Source organism: Rhinolophus sinicus, linkage group LG01, assembly GCF_036562045.2.
Source record: "Rhinolophus sinicus isolate RSC01 linkage group LG01, ASM3656204v1, whole genome shotgun sequence".
Lineage (NCBI taxonomy): Eukaryota > Metazoa > Chordata > Mammalia > Chiroptera > Rhinolophidae > Rhinolophus > Rhinolophus sinicus.
In genome coordinates, this window is record NC_133751.1 from 60,013,269 (window position 1) to 60,035,400 (window position 22,132).

Here is a 22,132-nt window from a genome sequence, read left to right on the forward strand (position 1 = left end):
GGAGCTCACGAAGGATGCACGGAATGCAGAGCCCAATCACGCCTCAAAGCCCTCCATTTCTTTAACAATCTTAGTCAGAGGACTAAGGTGAATCCTTATGTTTAGATAGTATCATTTTCCCTAAGAGTAGGGCTGACATGCAACAGCCAGATTACTCATGGTAATGCTTTTTAATAACCTTCATCACCAACTCTTTCTTTTCTCTGTCTTAAAAAGAATTAAAATTTGAGTTTAATTTAGTCATCCATCCTCCTTCCGAAAGGTTTTTGGGATTTCCCGCCACTCCCGTCCTACTGTCCCCATCCTAATGTGAAGGGCTGTAGTTAGCTGAGCTCTGATCCATTTTCTTGCTTTTAGTGAACCCAGGGTCTGCTGCTCTCCTTTACATTTCCACTACCCCCTCATCTGTTCGCACATGGATAAAAGGACCAGGACTAGATTCCCTGCCTTCAAATCTCTCCATTGCAAGATGAAACTTGCTCAAACCCCAGTTGTCAAGTGGGAGTATCCGAGGAGTGTCTCTCGAAACCACTCGGCAGCAGCAGGTGGTGCTCTTGTACTCCCAAAAGTTTTGTTCCATCAGGCAGCCCAGTGAGTACAGACTGTGCTACAGCCCTTTTTTTCCCATTGACTGTGTGCCTCTGGGGAACACAGAGTTATCTAAGATACTGGCCCTGACCTCCGGAAATTTGCAATGTAATTGGGGGAATGAGACCTTTGAGCATAAATGTATCATCATTTGAGCATACAGTTACAATACAAGATGGGTTGAAACAGGGCCAATTTGAGGGGGAGGGATAAAACTATAGGAACCTGCCCAGAGGAGAAAAGGACCATCTCCAAAAGGGGAAAGTGGGGAGTGTAGCATTTCAGCTGGACCTTTAGCTAGGGTAGGGCTTCCATAGGCAGAGGAGAGGGAGGTTGGTGTAATCCAAGGTATGAGAAGGTGGGACTGGGCAAGGCACAGAAAGCGACGTCCTGATGAGGGGGGCTAAATGCCAAGTCTAGTCTCACTCTCTATTCTAGATCCTTCTGGTTGCACCTCCTCTTAACACCTCATGGCAGGGTCAGCTCCCCAGGTAAATCTAGGGCAGGACACGTGACCCTCCGAGGTAGGACCGGTCAGTCCACCGGATCTGCATGGAGGAAACCGACTGACCCTTTTTTCTCTACACCAAGAAAGGGCATGTCTTCTCTCACCACATCAGCCAACTGTCCCCACAGCAAAGCCTTTCTTTTCCTAGAAAAACATCGCTAAGGGGGTGCTGAAGGTGAGCCAAAGGGCAAGAAACGGAGGTTTCTTAGTGGGCATGAAATGGGGATTATGGGGAAAGAACCCTTCTGGGATTCCAGTAGAGACAGATTTCCTCCAGGGATTTCATGTTCCTTTGCATGTTTCACCACAGATTTTCTGACTCTCCCCAAGATAAGCACCATGAGATTTGGCTCTCGCTGGGAATAACGTCAGGGAGAGCCATGGGATACAGGGGTGGGGTTGGCACAGTCGGTGCCCTGGAGCGAAGGCTTTTCCCTGAGGAGCAGCAACTACTACCAACCTGGTCACATCTAACGCAGGGCACCAGAAACCTGGCAACTCAACATTTTCATACTGGAACGGTCTGTCTAGTGTACGCGTGGGAAGATGCGCTTGTGTTCACATTGGAGACAGTGACTCTCTCTGTCTGAATGGGAGAACCTAATTCTCTGGGCGGAAATATCCTGGAGTTTCAGACTGACTAACTTGAGCTACACGAAACAAGTGCACCTACATACAACATTGTTTTCTCACCTGTGGAAGAGGGATCGGAGCTGCTGACCCTACACCCTCCCTCCTCATATCTGAAAAACTCGTGGCAGGCAGGCTACTTTGAAGAGTCTAGCATCCACGTCAGCTGAAAATGGGCCAGAACTGATGAGAGCTCATCTGGAGCAGGAAAGACGGGGAAGGTCAATGAGGGCTGTGTCTGAGTCATCCGAGGGCTGCCGTGTGGGAGAAAGAGCGAATAGGCAGTGATGGGAGCGCAGGGTGGAAGTGCCAGGAAGGCAAATGCTGGCCTTGTGGGAGAGGACGTTCTAACAAACGGTGCTGTGTAACGATGATATGGGCTGCCTCACACAAACTGTGGCTTCCTCAACCCCAGAAATGCCCAGCAGAGTCTAGAAGAATGCACGGCAGTCAGGGAGGCTGGAAGGGAGTTCTGCCCTGGGTTAGGGATCTGACCCTCTCATTGAAAGATTCTGGCATTTTCAGATGCTGCTGGCTGGCAGGGCGGGAACCATTCGTCAGAATCCAGTTTTCATCATGTCCCTTGGTTGTTGAGGCAGCAGTGTGACTCGATTTCTGACTCTCTGTTGTGACTCCTGGCAATCGACATGACATCACCCTCCTGCTCTCCTCCCCAAGGAGCCCCCGCTCCAGCCACACTGGACAGGGGGTGTTACCCGACAGAGCCCACTCTGCACTTCGAGGCTCATGGTCTTCCCTTTTCCTTGCACCCCAATTTCAGCTGAAGGTCTCCCCACCTATGCGCTAGCAGTGATAGGTCCCTCCATAGCTTTCCCTGTGTTACAGCTATTTGTTTGCCAGTGCCCTCTGCTCCGATGTGGTCAGGCCTGACTCTAGCTCGTCTTCCAATTGCCCGTCCTCAACAGAATGTCTGGCACTTATTTAACCGGCTTATCTTGAGCAACAGTGTTCTCACATTGTGCCAATCTGGTCACACGCTTCTATTTCCCTTTCCTCCTACTAGGCAGCAGCAGATCTTGTATCTAATACTCACCTGTCGGTTCCTTCCTGGTTTCTCCAGGCGCCAGGTCCCTACCTCACTCCAAGCACTGCTGCAGCATGATGCCCACTGTCTGCCCAGCATCCCTGCTGTGAACCAGGGTGTACTCTTCACCCTCCCTCCCCAGGCCACGCAGGAAAGCCTCGCCATGCTTCTCTTCCACTCCTGATCCCATGTATCTAAGTGGCCCAGCTTCAGTCTGTCTCCACAAACCTACCATCTACTGAGCACCTACGAGGCTCCGGGCATGCTAGATGTTTTATACACATTTTATTTAATCCACATAACAATCTTAAGACATATATTAAAGTCTACATTTTACAGATAAAGAAACTGCTCAGAGAGGGTGAATTGGCCACAGATAGCCAATCAGCTAGGGAGTTGCTGAGATTCAAACCCAGGTTTCTGTGACTAGAAAGCCCGTGCTCTTTCTAGAAGCCCCAGCTGGGTCATCGGGGCTGTGCTGTGCCCTCCACGGGAGGCCTGAACCACACATGGAGCTCTTCCTTAGCTCCACCCAAGGAAGGAAGCAGGACTGCAAAAGGGAAGCTAAGCGAAGTGTTCAGAGAATGCGTGCACGAAAAGGGTGGGGTAAGTAACAGGCTGGAGGAGGTTCAAGGGCGAGGAGAAGAGGGGTCACATGGGAAAGGAAGGAGAAGGGGTGCAGTGCGGTTGGGTGGAAGGTGAAGGGAAGGAAGGTAAGTGGGTCCTTCAAAGTAAAACGCCTGGAAAGGAATCTTGAAAAACCACCCTCCCCCAGAGACTGAATTTGTTTTTTTCATTTTAGAAATTGTACCTGAATGTCTTTCATTCTTCAAAAAGGGGCTTAAGACATTTCTTCTACTTTCTCTACTGGGGCAGAGCTAACATGTTTTCTTTTTCCTTGGATCACTTCCCCACGGTTTCCCCCATATACACTCGTCCCCCCAACCCTAACCCCTGCTGAGTAAGCAGCAGAGAGACCTTGGTATCTAACCAGGATCTAAGCCCTGGAGCGGTCACTATTTCTAAGCCACCTTTTTCTTACAGGAATCACATCAATGCTGAACCTCATTTTCCCTAAACAATTTCCCCATCCAGTGCCTGGGGTGGAGAGACATGGTCTCCAACGCCTAGGCGAGGGCCTGACCCATAGCTGACACTCAGTGTCTATTGACAAATGAATGTTTCTCAGTTACTTCCCTGTGCCTCACACAAGTTCTCCCTCTGATCAGGACCGACTTTTCCTAGCTCACCTAAATTGCTGTGGACAGAATCAGTGTGACAACCTGGATTCTGGAAAGTATTGTGAACATAGCATCACGTTCTCAGTTCCAAGGCGTAACCAGGGGACGCGCCGTTCTCAAGGGGCCCATTCATAAGTGGAGGCCACATATGCAGGCTATTTACATACAACAATTCAGGTCTTGGCCCTTCCAGCCCTCGTGAGAGACCTGGGAGGGAGCCAAGCCTCCCATGCCTACGGTTCCTCCCAGGCCTTCCTCTGCTTGCTCCGTACCCTCCCCCGTGGTGCAGGCCTGGTCCCGCAGCCTGCGGTGGGGCTGAACACTCAGGCAAGGGAGAAAGGAGAGGGAGCAAGGATGTAAGGAGGAGAAAAACAGCTTTGGGAGAAAACACTCCACACATGCAGCCCACAGAACATTGTGACTTGGATTATTTTTGGAACCTAATGTTTCTAATGTTCAAGGGGAGGAAATGAGAAAAAGTAAGCAGAGATTCCCAGGACCAGCAGGCTGGAAATAATACAGGACACTGTGTCCTGTGTTGGGGTGGAATACAGACACACTTCCTCACCCCGAGCCCAGTCAACAGGGAGCGGAGGGGGCAGTGGTTTGGGTCCCAGTAGGAGGAGGGAGGGCAGGAACAAGAGGGCACTGGAGCCTGTCTCCAAAAAAAGCAGGAAATTACAAACCACCCATAAATACCTTTCCCTTCAGGCTGCCCCCAGAGGTCGCAGCTCTTTGAAGCCTCTCTCCCAACGCGAAGGGCTCAGGCAATAGAATGACAGAGACTCGTTGGTGCGCCCCCTGGAGGCCTGCCTGGTGCTGGCCCCTTTACCATAGCAGTGGCCAGGACACAGGTCAGGCGACTGGTGCCCTGTGTTTCTCCCCAGCCCCTCCTGCCTCCTCTTAGATTGCTGGCATGTGTGCCCTTCCTCCTGCAGAGCAAGGGTGTGTGTGTGCAGGTGTGTGTGTGTGTGTGTGTGTGTGTGTGTGTGTGTGTGTGTGTGTGTTGGAGCTAGGAGAGGAGCCCCAGCCTCAGAGCAGAGGGCTTACCTTCCCATGCTGCCTACCTGCCTACCTGTCTCTATCCCAGGCACACCTCCCAATCTCACCAAGTCGCGGCTTCCCCATCTATAAAATGACGCTCGGTCACAGCCACCCGGCCTGCACACAAAATAGACAGGACACCAAATAATGAAACACCATGATGGATGACCGTGGGTGGGTCTCTGCTTCTGGATCAAAGTTTTCTATGTCACAGGAAGGGCTGGACCAGAAAATCTCTAAGGTTAAGGATGTGAGAATACTTTAAAAACCGACATTCAAAAAAATGTAATGTATTGTAATTCCTACAATGGCACTCCAGTTTGACAAGTGACAGTGGGGTCAGGCTCACTACTGGCTTAAGAGGCCTCAGGTTGCAGCTGCAGTGAAGAGAAGCAGCAGTGGCCAGTGTCAGGCAGGGAGGACAGACAGGCAGCACAATTTCTCCACAGCTGGCTCCACTGGCTCTCGTCAGCCCAGGGTCCTACGTTGGGCCCTAGGGCATGATCAGAATAGTTTATCCCTTGGAGGGAGAGGGCAGGAAACTGCAGTGGATCCTTTGCCCAGTGACAGGGCATCCTAGGGACATCCTGAATTACTAAGGTGGTTAACAGGACATACAAACAGCAAAACAATAAGCACGTAACCCTCAGCACAGTACCCTGCTGTCTACCGCAATGCCCTTGACCCAATGGGCCCATAAATATTTTATCATGGTGAGTAGTAGCGTGAAAGTAACGTTACTTTATTTGCACACACCTTCAAGAATATAAAAATGCATAGGCATATTTCTTGGATAGACTATAGGAAGTGTTTCTGGCCCCAGGTTTTCAGGAACACAAATACGCTCCTACCTATAATGCAAAGCACAAGGTGACAAGAGTCTCAGATGTAGAAGGTGCATGGGGAGGGGCGATCACATCTCCCTGGGGACAATGGCTTCCCTCTGGGGCTGCTTCAAGGACAGACATTGTTATTCCAGCATCCTTTCACTGTGGCATCTTCCCCCACCCTGATCCATCAGATATGACTACAATTTGATCTGGGTGCTTCTCTCTTATCCCTCACCCAGGGGCACCACACAATCTAGTGATCTTTGGGGGCCCCCGTGAACCTACATCACAATTGCTAACTTCTCTCCAAGCTTAATTCTTGATTTTGTTCCATTAGGGACCACTGAAAATTATTTGGAGCAAGTTCATGAGGGAGATAGCATCAGCGACACGCTGCACGGTCTCAGCAGGTGTTGGGTGACTGAAGGGCACATTGTGATTAAAACAGTAGAGGGGAAGGAAAGAAAGCCAATGCTTAGGAAGTAGCTATGCTGGGGAGGCGCCGTGCTGGGCATTTCCACATACATCATCCCACTGGCTTCTCCTAACGACCCTGGGCAGCAGCTTGGCCTTTTTTTTTTTTTTTTAAAGCAGGAAAAGAACTCAACAGGTTATGGTTCTATTTGCTGAGAAAAGTTTCTTATTTTCCAGCATCCCCCAAGGTGCAACCCTAAAGAGAAAAGAACCGCCTGTAGACATAGCAAGGGGAGAATGAATAGCAAAAAGGCAGAAGTTGTTATCGAATTGTTGAGCTATAAAGGGGCTTAGGTATCATTTAGTGCCACAGGTCGCACAGGAGGGGGAATGGCAAGCACATTTGGGTTGGGGTGGCTGCGGATCTTTACCAAACTACTCTGGAGATGCTGATACGTCCCCTTACAAGCCTGTTCTCTACAACCATGGCCACTGCCACCACTACCAAGACCACACACATGCCCTACCACCCCACTTCTCCCACTGAAAGACATTTTCACAAAGAGAGAGTATTGTACGTGAGAGCAGTGCATGTGGAGGCAGAACACACATCAGAAGTCACTGAGCTGGCCCAGATTCTTCATCTTTATGTCACTGGGAACAGAATCCGGGGTCAGAGGTTAGCAGCATACCTAAGGGCTCCCTACTGGGAAGTGGCACCCCAGGACAAATCCAAATCCCCACCCACACAGTTCCATTTTCAACATGAACATGGCACCCATGGGTGAACAGAATCTCCCCCCTGTACGAATGAATATGCAGGAAGGCATTTCAAATGAGGGTCTTCAAAGGGAGCTTTCCCATAGGTGGTGGGGGGAGGGCAGGCTGGGGAGCCATTGAGGCCACTCTCCTCTAAGCAACGAGTCTTCTGCGGGCAGATACCTTGGTCATGGAGGAGGTGGCCACCTACTTATCCTCCCAAGTGTGGCGATAAAGATCTCATCTTGGGCATGTCCCAAGCACAGGTTTACACACGACGCAAGCACGACATGCTGCATAAACCAATAATAAGTATCAACCCAGTACTGGAAGCCCCCCTGGGTAGCTTTGTCCACGCGCTGGGGGATTCTCCCACAGGAAGTAGGAATATACTCCTTCTTTGTGGAATGGCTTTGGGCAAGACTGCGTAGGGGCCTCCTGGGTAGACGTCAGTATAGCTTCCTTTATCCAGAAGCGAAGCAGACAAAGGTTTCTCCATCAGTTAAGTCTAGTTATGCACTGCAGCCCTTCTCAGCACTTCTTGCCGATAAAGCCTGGAAGACTGTGGGCCTTCCCTGGATCAGAACTGGTGGTGCAGCAGCTTCAGTGTTTTCTCATACTGACCATTGGCATCAGCACACAGGAGGGCATCACAGATGAGGGCACGCGGCCGTCATCAGGGTGACAAGGCTAGGTTTCCCACAGGGCAGGGCGGTAGACTTTTCTAGCTCAGGGTCTTTTCTCGTTGTATTCCACAGTATTCTCGGCACCCAGGAGAGGGGAGGGGGACTAGGGAGGATCCTCCCCTGAGCAGCAGCTACCAGTCCCTTTTCCAAGGGGACATCTACAATGAGTCTAGGTAATGACCCTTAATACCACAAACTGCCCGCTAATGGGGCAGAGGCCTCCTTTCTGTATGGTAATGGGATGTGATTACAGGGCAGACACTTCCATCACACAGGCTTCACTGCAGCTGAGGGGGCAGCTGCCTGGGAAATCGGGCTGCGAAGAGCCGTAATCTGCGCCTGGCTAATGAGGAGCGACCCGGCCTGTGCTCTGTGGACACAGTGGAGGACAGGCCCATTAGTTACAGACCAGAGGGCACCGGGCCCAGGGCACTGCTCCTCTCCCAGCAAGATGCATTGTGTGTTACTTGCATCACCTCTGGATTACCCAGCCCTCCCCCAAATTGCTCAGGAAGGCTTTCCTGTCATTCCCGAGCTACAATATACCCTCTTCGCTGAAAACTCCCCAGTCACAGAGGCTGTGCCTAGAAAAGTGAGGTGCACACAACAGACATAAATAATAATAAATAGGCGTGTACGACAGCTTGCTACTCCAGGGCAAAAATTCGGGCCTACTCATCTTCATCCAAGTGCCTTGTTTTGGGCTCGTGACAGCTGGTCAACAGAAGTTCATTAAATAAATGGGTGGCCTGCTTTATGACTCATCAGCACAAGAGTTCCTCTTCCTTAAATGCCTAACTGGGAGAGAGAATGGCTCCCTCCCCACCCCCCCCAAGATGAATGCGGGGGTCATCACAGAGGTCAAGGGAAGGTGGTCAGCGGTGGCACCTTCCGCTGCCACCACCACATGGGGAGCACCACCCATTATTCAAGCCCTAGGAAACAAGCTGTCACCCCACAGGGCCCAAGGGGAGACTCTGTGCCCACCTCCTTACAAAAATAGAAGCTGGGTGATGACCAGACTCTTCCGATTGCCAAGAGCTTCCCAGATCTGGAACCAGAGGCCTCTGACAAGCCTCCCACAGAAAAGAGGCTTCGACGTGGCTCACGCAGTAACTATTTCCTCAGGCCCTTGTTTAGATGTGGATCTCCAAACACACCACCCTCCCCCAAACCACCACCCTCCTCACCCCCTTTCCAAAACACCAAATAAGTCGAAGGCTGAGGCACTTAGTTCTGCACAGATATTTTAAATTAATCTTGAAGCAACTTAAGAGGACTGTCCTTCCCCTGTGCCCCACGCCCAGCACACTTTCTGTGGCAGCTGGGTCAAGCCGGAGCGGCAGGTTCACGCCTGACTCAGTATCAAACTATGCCTGGGCTGCTCACTTCCCGTCATCCTTTCACTCCCTCCGTTATATGTTTGATGCATACATACAGATGCACACACACCACACCTCCGTGCACACATATGCATGCACACACATTTCTTTTTAAGGTATGAACACACCAAAGAACAGGGACCCTAACCTTAGGAGTCCATGCGTCGAATTCGGGGATTGTGTACTTGGATAGGGAAAAAAATATACCTTTATTTTCACTAACCGCTAACTGAAATATAACATTCTCCTCCATTACGCACGTCAGCAACAAACTACATTACTGGTATGTCTCTGACATCAACAGACACATACACGTCACATCACCTCACCTCAGGGTGTTGCCCTAAAATATCATCACTGCTCATCACTGCTTCAAAATGATGCTAGTTGTGAGGCTTCAAGTGTATCTTGTTGTTTAGCATGTTCCTAAAGAAGTACATGGTATTTTTAAAAACCAGTAACTGTATTTCAATAGTTATTTTCTAAGCCCATACATCTTATTTGGTACATTTACAACTCTAATTCTGAAAAGGGGTCCACAAGCTTCTCCAGACCGAAGAAAGCCGATGCCTCCGTGCATATGTGTGCACGGAGGTGTGGTGTGTGTGTATCTGTGTGTGTGCATCAAACACAAAGCCGAAGGGGTCCACAGCACAGAAAGGTTAAGAGCCCCTGCTGTTGAGTGAGCGTTAGGAGGAGGTGGGATTTGAGATTCTCCCTAGAGTCGTCAGGGCATGGATTGGGGCTCAGGGGCTCACAAGCAGTGCTCAGTGGTAGCGAGGCAGGTCCTAGAAGCAGAGGACAGTAGGGTTATTGGGCGAGAACTTGGATGGGCTGTGGAGCAGGAAAAGTACTGGCTCTGTCTAATCGGCAGTGTGCTCTTGGGCCAGCCGCTTCGTGTCTCTGAGCCTCCCTTTCCTCAACTGTAAAATGGGAATAACGATATACCATGTGATTCCTGGGCGTGGATTGAGAGGACGTATGTGAGGCAGCAGTGACTGCTTGGGTGCCTGGCACCTCTCTGACTAGCCGTTCAGCCTTTCCTCCCCGGCATCCTCGGGGGCTCAGGTACAGCGTTTTGCTTTGTCTTTGAGACAGGCACTATCTGTGACCTCTGCAGTCTTCCCAAGTTCTTGAGCTTCAGGGGTGCTGTGAACTGCCTCCAACTCTAACAAATCATATGCAAGCAGACGAAGTCCCCTGACTCCTTTCTGTCCCGGGCTCAGGGACATGCGCATCCAGGTCAGGCTGCAAAGCACAGTCCTTGCCCCAGAGCAGAAGACACCCTAAGTAAAAAGGAGATGTTCCAGACATTTCCACAGGAAAAAAGCCTGCTTCTGGCTTCACAGAGCAGTTGGCTCCTGACCTGATGTCTCATCACTTGGTGACCAGCGGCAGGATTCTGCAGCCCAAGTGGCCCCTCCCAGAGCAGGTCAGGGTCACACAAAATGGCCCTCAGGAAGGTCAGGGAAAACTTGCGCAACCCCTAATGCTGTGCAAGAAACCCCTTTCCATGTCTCTCACAAAAACTGGCTTAAATGATATCCAAAAGTTCTGTTGTAGAACGGGGGTATGCATGCTTCAACAATTGCATCTATTGATTTTCTTCTGATTATAAATGATAAAAGATTGGAAAACACATGACATTTACACAGAGAAATTAAAATCAACCATAAGGCTGGCCCCTAGAAACCAAAACGATTAATAGTGCGGTGAATTTTCTTCCAGTTATTCCTATGCTGCCGCTCTGACACAAATTGGGATCACCATTATATAGAGTTTTGTACCCTGATTTCATCACTCAAAAATACTTAGAGACATTTTCAATGTGGGCTCTTAAAAGACACAAAACCATTACATCAGATGCAGTCAGTCTGTACAATTCACAGGCTGCTAAGAGATATCAGGGTATTCCTAAGAGTACTGTGGGGCATTTAAACACAATTTCAGAAAATGGATAAGGCGAAGAGTCCATTTCACTCCTCCTAAAGCACCTCTAACAGGAAATTCTCTTTTTTAGCTTGGAGAGAACCTAGAAAAGATACTTTTGTGTCCCTAGCAAAGAGGCATTATATGATATTTTGCTTTCTCCCCCGATAAGAGGAAAGCTTTGAAAATTCACTGCTGGGAAAAATGGGGTCTTGCTTAAGTGCTGAGCAGCTAAGGAAAAACCTTCAGAAAGACGTGATATGGCAGGAAGAGCCCGGCACTTCAAACTGAGAAAAGCTGGATTCATACATCAAGTCTGACATTGTAGCCCCAAGATCAAGGAGCACCCATTTCCTTGAGCTTTAGCAGAGACAGCACCACCCACCTCAAAGGATCAAAGAGCTGTGCTGATTAAATAAGGTTCCGTGTGCAATGCTCTGTCATAGTCAAATACACTGCACGGCAGTAATCACTACGTCATGTGGTGTTACCGTGGCTGGTAACATATTATTTCTGTTGCTCAGCTGGCTTGAACCACTCACTGCACGTCCTGAGGGGCAGTCTTCAACAGTGGGGGGGTGGAGGGTGGGAAGCGTGGACTCTGAAGCTGCACTGCACTTCCTAGTTTGGTCAAGTTATTTCGCCTCTCAGTTTCTTCATCTGTAAAATGGGATGATGACAATATGCCTGCCTCATAGGACTTGAGAGGATTAAAGTGAGTTAACTTCCATGGTGCTTAGAACAGTGCCTGGTGCATAACAAACACTATAGAAGGGGAGCTTTAAGAAGTCAGTGATCAATGGCCAAATATAAGATTGAAATGCATGCCAGCTAAAATCAGTCAGCACATTTTTTGGAAAGCTTTCCACACAAAATATTACCATTAATCAGAAAGTTGGACTAGCAGCCTCTATCAGTTTCCCTAAAAAGCTATGCCGCCCCCCCTCCCAGCCCCAGGGGGGCCAGCTTCCCTCCTACCTTCTCTGCGTCCTGCTCAAAGAGCCGCAGCTGGAAGCACTGGTCCAGCTTGAGCTTGCGCACGTGCCACATCTGGTGCAGGTGCTGCCGGGTGGAATGCAGCTTGTCCAGGAGGCTGGTGATTTTGGGCACGAGGCTCTGGAAGTCGGCGCTGCCCGGGATGCAGTTGCGCCCCGAGAAGCCGTCACTGCAGCGGATGCACTGCAGCAGCCGCTGCCCCTCCCGGTCCAGCTCTTCCACTGGGGCCTTCAGCACCTTCTTCTTGAGCTGCGTGTGCTCGTCGATGAGCCGCCGAGAGCCCTCCACGTCCACGGGGAACTCCTTCCGGGCCAGCATCTCCTGCAGGTCCTCCAGGCGCGAGAGCAGGTGCACGGCGCTGTTGAAGAACTCCTCCAGGGAGAGCCGCAGCTCGATCCACTCCTCGTGGTTGTAGTCCAGGGAGCCATCGAACTCCTCGGTCAGCTGGGAGGGGTCCACCAGCTTCGTGAGGCCCTCCACCGACACCATGCTCGTCTGGAAGGGCAGACACACAGACGGAGACTCAGGGACGTGCGGTGAGTGGGGGTGAGACCAAGGCAGCGGTCGGCAAGAGGAGAGAAAGTCAAGGGGAGAGGCCGGCTAAGTCCACAGAATAATGACCACAGCCTGCCTCGGAAAGAGCCGAGGGAGAGCACGTGGCCCGCTGGACAGGAGCCACAAATCAGCCAGGGTCAGCAGTTTCAACAGACTGGCTGACTGGCTCAAAAAGCCTCTCTACCTGCCCACCATTTGCCATTCCAGGAAAGGCTGCCTTTCTGTCTTGGCTGCCCTTATCTCCTCCTCCCAACCCCCGCAGTCTGCCACAGCAGGGCTTCAGCTGCTAGAAGCAGGAGACGCTGGAAGGAAAAATAGACCCAGTGCCTGGGAGTCTAGTTCTCTGTATCTTGAAAACCCACCCAGGCCCATCATCACAGCTGGATTAAGCAAGGTGGGTCAGATCCTGGGCTGTGAGAATCTGAATCTATCTTCCTGCCTCCAGCTGGGGGGAGGCCTCAGCCCCATCCCAAGGCGCCCGGGTTGCAGATGCCGTTCTCTGATTTAGCTGTTCTAGACTGGAGTTTGGGCGTTGGTGGTTTTTAAAAGCTCCCCAGGTGATTCCAATGTGCAGCCAGTGGCACAAACCTCTGCTAAACGACGTAGATCCTGCTCCTCAAAGTGTGGCCGTTGGACCAGCAGCATTAAGACCACCTGGGAGCTTGTCAGAAATGCAGCATCTCACACCTATCCCTATTCTGCCGAATTAGAATCTACATTCAACAAGATCCCCTAGGGACTCTGCCCTAAACTCCAAGCAGTCCTGCTCTAGAGCACTTCCCCCTTCAAATCCGGCTCAAAGTTTCCCACATCCAGAAGGTCTCCCATGATTATATTCACCAATTATTCATTAAGTATCTGCTACTGCACAAGCCTGTACTCACGGTCTGCAGTAGGTATTTCATTGGCTGGCTGTAAAGTACAGCTTTATAAATATTCTTCTGAGGGGGAGGCCTCCAGCTCTCTCTCTCCTGTAGTTTTTGTTGTTCAGGAGACAGAGGCAAGCTTACTTAACTCGGGTGAAGGGAGATGGGAAGTGCTGGGCAGTTACGCTGAAGCAAAAGTTTCAGGACTTATTGGAAAGATTATTTTCAGTCTTTTCAGGTCATAAATATATAGGCTTGTTGTCACCACCGCCTCTGCATAAACAAACCAAAAATACAAAAAGCATTTCCCTACAGGACTGCTCATGCTGGCTCGGGTGCTGGCAGAGTATGACTGTTTTTAGACCAAGTCAAAATCTTTTTGTATTATTTACACAGAGTGAGACTGCCTCACTAAGGTGGTCGGGTGGTTGTGCTCAGAGGGCAGGTATTGGGGCCACTCCTCCCCCCCCTCCCCACCACACACTCTCTCTCTCTCCTGGTCCTGTGGGGGAAGGGTCTGGAAGGCGAAGTTGCTGCAAGTTTCAGAGCATCCCTGCCTTTCTTTCCCACATACACATGTGTACAAGGACCATCCGATGCAGATGAGGGCTACCACCCCGAGAAAGGGCAACAGCTCAGATCTGGCTGGAACAAAGGCTCCTAAATCATTGATTTAATTCGATGTGTTATTCAAAATTCTCAGGGGACACAGATGTCCTCTAAAAACAAAAATCTCGTTAAAACATAACATGTTTTCCCTGAGTATAAAAGTGAGGCATAATTCTCAAAGGAAAATGAAAAGCACAAAGAAAATCAAAATCACCGGTAATCCAGCCACCTCTAATAATCTACCTCTAATATTTTCATGTTTGTCTCTGCCTTCTTCTCCACATATATACTTAAAAGAGAAATTTCAGATTATACTCCCATATTGTTTTATCACATGCCTTTTTAGAACAATATATCATGAGCATTTTTCAATGACACTTTTTCTAAATACTTTTTATTGAGCTATAATTGACATATAACTAAACACGGTTTTTAATGCTTTCGTAGTATTTGTGTATTAATGTCATCAAAATTAATAGTCAGGATACAAACTAGATACATGTGTACGGACATATATGCATAAATGTGTATACACGTGTGTGTATATTATTGCAAAAACATGGTAATGACCATCCTTGTAGACCTTTGTTTACAATTATAATTAGATTTTCAAAAAGTTTTTTGTTTACTTTTTATATTAAAAATATTTTCCTAGGAGAAGAATTGCTAGATCAGTGGATATAAATTCTTTTGAAAGGCAGGATGTAAATTCTTTTTAAGGCATTTGACCCAAATTACAAAGTTGCCTCCAGAAACAATTGTCCTAACAGTACACAGGCCTGGAACAATCTCATGATCCTCCTTTTCCTCCCCAGACTCTAATTAGTAAGGCCACAGTAGCCAAGAAATCCTGAAATACCAGTCCCAGACGTGTGTCATAGGATAGCTGGAGAAGGGCTGAGAAATGTGTGGGTGCTAAGAGAGAAGTCTGGCTCACCTCAAAGATGAATTTGGAGCTGCCAAAGTTGGTCTTCTGCTTCTGCCAGAAGTTGTCGGGTTTGATGATGAGGGCCACATGAATCTCAGCAGGAAAGGCTTCCTGCAGGGTTTTGAGGAGGGGCTTGATGAGGTCCCACTTGGAGCCCCGCATGTCGATGATGACGGTGAAGCCACGTTTGCACACGTCCTCACTGTGGGAAGGTCAGAGGTCAGGCATGGTCACTCAGAGACTTTCAATACACAGTCAAAAAGCATCCAGAAATCTGCATTCCTTTACTCTGGACCACCCTTCCAACTTCATGCCAGCTCTCCTGGCCGCCTTTCCATCCAAGTCAAGATGCACTGCCCCGAAAACCTTCCCAGATTCACCCGCTCCGACTGAGGGCATTCTCCTTCTCCTAGCACTTAGCAAATAAGCTGGCCTTCCGAATACGGTCATTCACAATTCTTGGGATGTTTACTTTTGGGGTTATTCACAATTATGTCTGATTTTACATTGAATTTTTGTCTCTCTTGATCCTGGGAGGAACCGTGTTTTCCCCATTTGAATACAGCTCTCTAACCACAGCAATCCTGTCACCCTTAAATCTGAGATGGGAAGTCCCTGGCAAGAGTGGTGCCCTTCCCCATACCCACATCAATGGTAGTCACCGGCACACTTCACCACTGAACCCAAACTGGACCGAAGAACCTCTTTCAATAAAGATTCTAGGCAGATTCTATCAATTGATAAGAGATGGTACACAAAGTATTACTAATATAGATTTACCACCACTGTATTTAAGATGTGTTACTCATGGATCCAAAGGTATGCTTATGTCAAGTTATAAAAAATCAGGTTGCTGAGTCACGCTGATTTCATAGATAGCCTCGGGTGGGCCTGATTAGAAAGGCAGAGACATGTACTGTCTCCTGTACTTTCATGACCAGAGTCACGGTGTAAAAAAGCATGATTCAGGAAAAGAGGGAAAGCTCCTAAAATCAAGGACAGATGACGTGACAGTGGCCATCTTGAAAACCAGAAGACAAGCTGGCTAAGTGACTCCAGATGCTTTTATATAACTTATTAAGTAGCAAAGTTTATTTAAACACTTGGACTTTAACTATAAAAATCAAAAGGAAAAAAAAGAAGGTCAAAATAATTATAACATCTCAGTTTGGGAGAAAGTTTTATGTTTTGGTAGTTAGGGGGTCTTCTCTCCTTCGTGGCTTATTTAACCTAGCTCTTTATTTTACAACTCAAAATAGATTCGGTTACCTCACATTTTTATATAAACAATGGCATAGCATTTCCTGAGGGTCTTTCACGTAATTTCCCAGTCCCCAGATTGTACTTGCTTAAACCACTGTGCATGTTACATGACCCACAGACGTGCACCACCCCATGTCAATCACTTCCAGTTACTGGAGGCTAAGTCCACAATGGGAAGATTTCAGCCACAAATGGAAACAAAATCTCTTTTCAGGCTTCCTTCTCAAATCTCAACAGTGATGAGAATGTCACAGCCTGGGGAAGAGACTACAGTCCCTGTGACTGTGAATGTCTCAAGCTTAAGTCAGCTTCCTCAGGCCTCCCAGTTAGAGGGGGAAACTCCCCATTTCTTCTCGTTGGTACAAAGGACTAGACTCAGCATAGGAAGAAGGCTGCGTCTTTTATTTCCCCCCAAATTCTGCATCCCAAAGGAAAGGAGCTACCTCTTCTCCTTCTCTGACACTTGGATCAACAAGTGGCAAGAGACTTCTATAAATTTCTCTGCCCTATTGTCTGAAAGCAAGGTGACGTTTTCCTAAATTACAGAATTTCTTTCCCATTATAGAAGAAAGACCTGCTGATTATCAAAAAGTTAAAATACTCAAAGAACGATATAAGAGATGCCCATGATAGGAATTTATAATACCTGGCCGATTCCCTTCTTTTTTGTGTGTGCAATTTGTGTGTGTGCAATGCAATACCACGGAGTGTGCTATTCTTCCGTCACACAGAGTTTTTTTCTCCTGTCTAACATTTCTTTGAACTGTTCCATTTAATGGCACATAGTCCATCTTATAGCTAGCTATACCATCATGTATTTAGTCACGCTCATGACCGCTTTGCAGAAAGGCCTATCAACTTACATGTCTGCTGGTAATGCATGCGTGCCCGTGCCCCTTACTGCACCCTCATCAGCAATGGTCACTGAAATCTCTGCCCATGTTCTGGGGAAAATGCTGTGTTCCATTTAAATTTGCATTTCTCTCATTACTACTAGTTATAGCATATTGGCCTGGAAGTATTTCCTCCAACTTGCCTGATAGTTCTTTTGTCCACTTTTCTACTGGGATTTCATGGCTTTCCTCACTGAGCTTACTTTCGTTCAGCTTGACCCATTTGGCGCATGCCGTGCAAAGTAACGGTGGGTCTTGCTCTGCCTTTGAGGTGACCCGCTTCCTTGTCCCTGCTCCTCGGGCCCCAGCCCTGTTACCCCATCCCTGTAACTGTGCTGACATGAAGAATCTCCATCCCTAACAAGAAAGAGTGTTGCTGCCAAGAGCTGGAGCTTGACGACCCCAGCATCGAAACGTGGTGGTCAGTAGCAGGTTACACATTGTCACCTAATCACTTCTGACAACTCACAGAGAAATCAGGTACCAATATTCTCTAGGAAGTTGTCGCTAACCCCGGAGATGGGGAACGAGGGCCAGGAGCTGACAGCTAATCTAACTGGCACGTTTCTGGGAAACAGCCTCATCTCTCAAGGAGCTTTGTTTGGTTTCAAGTAAGGAGCGGAGTGGAGCTGGGGAAGGAAACAGAATGCCAGGGACCATGGCTGAACACTGCATATACGACATTTCATTTTATCCTCACAGCGCCTTATAAACTTGGTGCGGTCATCTCCATAGAAGAGATGGTGAAATGGAGGCGCAGAATCTGCGGAAGGTCACATGACTTGCGAGTGGCGAGGCGAATAATCAAACCCAGGACTGCTGAGAGGAAAGCCCACACTCAGGTCACTAAATTATACTACACCCCACCACATCGTCACTATGTGGGGTGTTTTGTCATTGGGCGTGGGGGTTACGGGTCAGCCATGAGGGGTTAGGTCAGGGAGCTCACAGGAGACGAGGGAAATGACGACAAGGAGTCCAAGTGAATGACCTCCATTCTGTAGCCTGTACGCAAAAATCACAAAATCCCAGAAGCAACCGAGCATGGCATATTGAGAAAGTTCAAGTAGTTTACTTCGGCTTAGGCACGTGGGTAAGAGGAAGCGTGACTGATGGCAGAGAGCTGCTCTGACTGCTTTGGCCCAGGCTCTGATCCTCTTCTTACACAGCCTTCCACCCCCAACCCCACCCCAGGACCAACGAGACCTGACCAGATAGAGTCCATGCTGCACCTGCAACCCCTCACAGACCAAGCTCCTAGCACCTGCCACCCTAAGAATCTCTGCCCAAAGGACCCTTAGCCTATTTTCTGGGCCCATGTGTACCGGTTTTCCAGGTTCAATCCCCCAAGGCAAGTAACACCACCAGTCTGAGCAGCCCTAGGCCTGAGGGGTGGCAAAGGCCCGTTGTTCGCAGGCGTGTGGCTAGAACATGCATGCATGAGGCCCTCCACAGAGGGAGACGGAGCTGGGGAGTGGGCAGAGAATGGCCCACGGGCTGTGTTGCCACACAGCAGCCTACCCCTCTGTCTCCTCGTACGTGCCTCTAAAGCAAGGAGAGTCTGTGAGACGGATCCTTTCAGGGACTTTGCTTTACCTTTGTGCTTGTACTTTACATCTCCCTGTTTGGCCCCAGAAAGATGGCTGGTTAGCCAATGACAAGTAAGATTCCCCACGGGGGTGGGGGGGACAACTCAAGCCAGGCACAGTTGAGTGGGGACCAACAGGAGAATCCACAGGGTTCATAGAGGTGGGCACAGCCCCCACGTTCCCCCGCTAACGAGAGCCTCAGCCTCTGTGGCTGCATTCCTTCCCACAAACTGCAGGGGAAGTGATTCAATGAGGTTCTCTCCATCTATTCATATGCATAAAGGTTTTGCCCCTTGGGGAAGTACTTATCCTGAGACTTATGGTTCGGCTGCCTGCAGGCAAGGGTGATTGGCTTAAATCTGTTTCCATTGTAATGTATGGGATTCACAGACCTTGAGGTTGACAAGCTTTACTTCTTTTACTTTCACACCGAACTAATAAAAGCCATGCGTTGGCCCCATTCAGGGCTCAGTCCTTGAGGCTGCAGTCCCTTGGCTCTGCTTGCACTCTATTCTCATCTACTGTCTTTCTTAACCTTGTGCAGCCCTCCTTGCTTCCCACAACTCTTGTCGCACTGGATGTGACAGGGCTGGTATCCCTGTGCTACCAAATCCTGGCATGGAAATCAGAGTAGTCCAACAAACCTAAATCTGAAGCTGGCCTCCTGGGTTGCTATGAAGATGTATTTATCAAGATAGAAAGCTGGAACATGCTTTACCTAACAGTTAGCTTGCTATATTAACTTTCCGTATTGAGACGTGGCGTATGTGGGTTTCCATTTGTGCTCTTGCCCCAGACACCAGAGAAGAAGCAGAGGTAGAAGCAGGTGCCACATCAGGATGGGTCTTAGATTACTACTGTGGCAGGCAAGCTGGATTCATCCTGGGGGCACGGGGGCACCGCTGAAGGGTGTCACTCAGGGAAGAAAGATGACCAAGTGGATTGGAAAGGACACCCCCAGCTGTGCGGAGGGAGAGTACAGAGGCGTCAGCCAGAGGGAGCAGTGAGAGCAGAACAGAGAAACCACCCCTTGGGATCTTTGCTAAAATGCTTCCTAAGGGAAGTCGTCCTTGGGCCACCCTATGCAAAGCTACAGCTGTCACCTAGCACTCCTACCTCCCTGCCCTAATTTGTTTTTCTCCTTAGCTTATTACCATCTGGATCCTACATTTCACTTATGCATTTATTGTCCATCTTCCCTCACTAGACAGTAACTTCAGTGAGGGCAGGGATTTTTGTGTTCATTTCACGGCCGACTCCCCAGGGCGAATACAGTGCTGAGGAAGTAGAGGTAGCAGTGAAGGGCGTGGGATCTAGAACCACTCTTCCCCAGTCTGAAGCCCAGCACTGTTTGCTTACGGAGGAACCGTAGCAACTTACTTCTAACCTCTATGCCTCCGTTCCTTCGCTGTAAAACATGAATAATAGTAACCACATTACAGGGTTATTTTAAAGGTTCTGTGTGTTGATGCACACAAGAAAGCACTTAGGGTGCCAGACACACAGTCTGGACTACGCAAGTCTTAGCTGCTATAGGAGACATGGCTGATGTCCCGCCCAGGGCTCCTTTGCTGAGCACCCTGCCCAGCCCCCAGCTCCGACAGCGTGGCAGCCATCAGCTTACCCCTGCGACCATCTCTGGAGACTTGCCTTTGGCCGGTGGGCTCCACTTCTCCCAGAGATACCTGGGAGGTTACACTCCCACCAGAGGGAGCAGTGTGTCTGTCATACAGGAGTGCCAAGGCTCAGACTCTACCTCCAGGCAGAGCAACGCTGATGAGGCTCTAGAGCATCCCTCTCCCCAGTCGGTCTCTGGCAGACTGAGACCACATCCTTGCTCAGTCCCACCCCTTCCCCACTGGTTCTCCAACGCCTGACTCCCTTACAATTTTTCTCGAAGAGAATGCCCTCACTGTATCGTCTGTACCTGAGCCCGTCTCAAGAAAGAGTTATTTTATTATTGTGCTGTGAATAAGTCTGTCACTATAAATGGTACATATTTCATACATATATGACATTTTGAAGGTAAAGAGATGTACTGTCTGGAGATTATAAGAGAAATCGGATTGCGCATTTTGACCTGGGAATCATACTGTGCCGAGCACCTAGTAGGTGTTCAATTACATTTGCTGAGTAAATAAATCCACGAACAGTGGTAGCAGATAGGCACAGAAGTGGGTGAGATCACCCCAAGAAAGCGAATAAGATGAATAGAACCATCTTCTGAGCCAAGGACAGAACGCTGATGGAATATCAATGTTGAAGAGATGGGAGAAGAAAGTGGATAAGCCTGAGGAAAAAATGCAGAGGTTAGAGAAAAGCAGGAGAGGAATGAAGCCAAGGAAATCAGGGCAGGGAGGATTTCAAGGAGGAACTAGTGTTCAACGCTGCAGGGAGGACGGTCATTCACTGAGCTCAGAACTCCTGTATTTAGCAACTAAGAGGCCTTGGTCCCACTGGCCAGAGCAGTTTCAGTGGAGGGCTGGGACAGGAGCTGGGTGGCAGCAGCGGAGCAGTCTTCCTAGCTGATCTCCGGGATGATTGGAGGAAATGTCATCCGAGGTTGTTTCTGGTGCACTGCCATCCCCTGGCCGTCTCCCTGACTCCAGAAGCTTTTCGGCCCCCCCAAACCCCACAGTGGCTCCCCAGCCTGCTTCCTCCCCAAGACTCCATGCCCCCACACGTCTTTTCCTCTCAGTGTGCTCAGATGGGGATCAGTTTGAAGAAACCAATTTACACTGGAATATAACTTACAGGTAACCCTCCTTGACCCTTTAGGTAATTTATCTTTCAAAAGGTACATATTAGCCCAAATCAAATTTTCAGGAGCTGAATTTTGCTGTGTGTGTGGTGAGGATGGAACACAGGACGGTGAAGCTTGGAGCAGAGGCCTTTAAATCCACAAAGAAGGGGCAAGGAGAGTGAGTGACCCTCCCAACCTCCCTACTTTAGAAGGAGAATGTGGCCACAGTGAGGTCACCCTGCCCCACTGGTTTCCCATCTGGGGCTTGAGACCTGGGCCCCCTTGGCCAGCTTCTCACCCTTTGTGATAAATTACAATCTCTTCCAACTGAGCTGTGAACTGTTTCATAGACCCTCGGGGGCTCTGGGCCCAGAGCATAAACATACACTGAATCACCAGATGATGGATCAGGTATTTCTTGTACTCAGTTCTAGACCATTTATTGTTTTGTTCATTACACGTCACTGGGGCTGTTCGCACTCAGTGAGCCTGTGCTCTCTCAAAAAAGCACTTTCACGACTTTATGCCAGTGTTTCTTAAACTTTAGTGACTTTTATTTATCACGTAGGACACTCATTTAAAAATGATGATTTGAGGAGCCCTTTCAGGTATGCTGATGAAAATCGGTCTGGGA

General features: G+C 49.0%; 1 protein-coding gene across 22 annotated transcripts in view; it reads right to left on the reverse strand.

The window, feature by feature from the left end:
- Positions 1–22,132, reverse strand: part of KALRN (kalirin RhoGEF kinase) — a 617,732-nt gene that overhangs the window by 389,036 nt on the left and 206,564 nt on the right. For all 22 annotated transcript variants that reach the window (XM_019738972.2, XM_019738955.2, XM_019738953.2 and 19 more), the window contains exons 4-5: positions 15,020–15,212; positions 12,035–12,547 (exon numbers count right to left, since the gene is read on the reverse strand). In XM_019738972.2, coding sequence (XP_019594531.2) covers positions 12,035–12,547; positions 15,020–15,212 — 706 coding nt within the window. The remainder of the gene's footprint in view (positions 1–12,034; positions 12,548–15,019; positions 15,213–22,132) is intronic.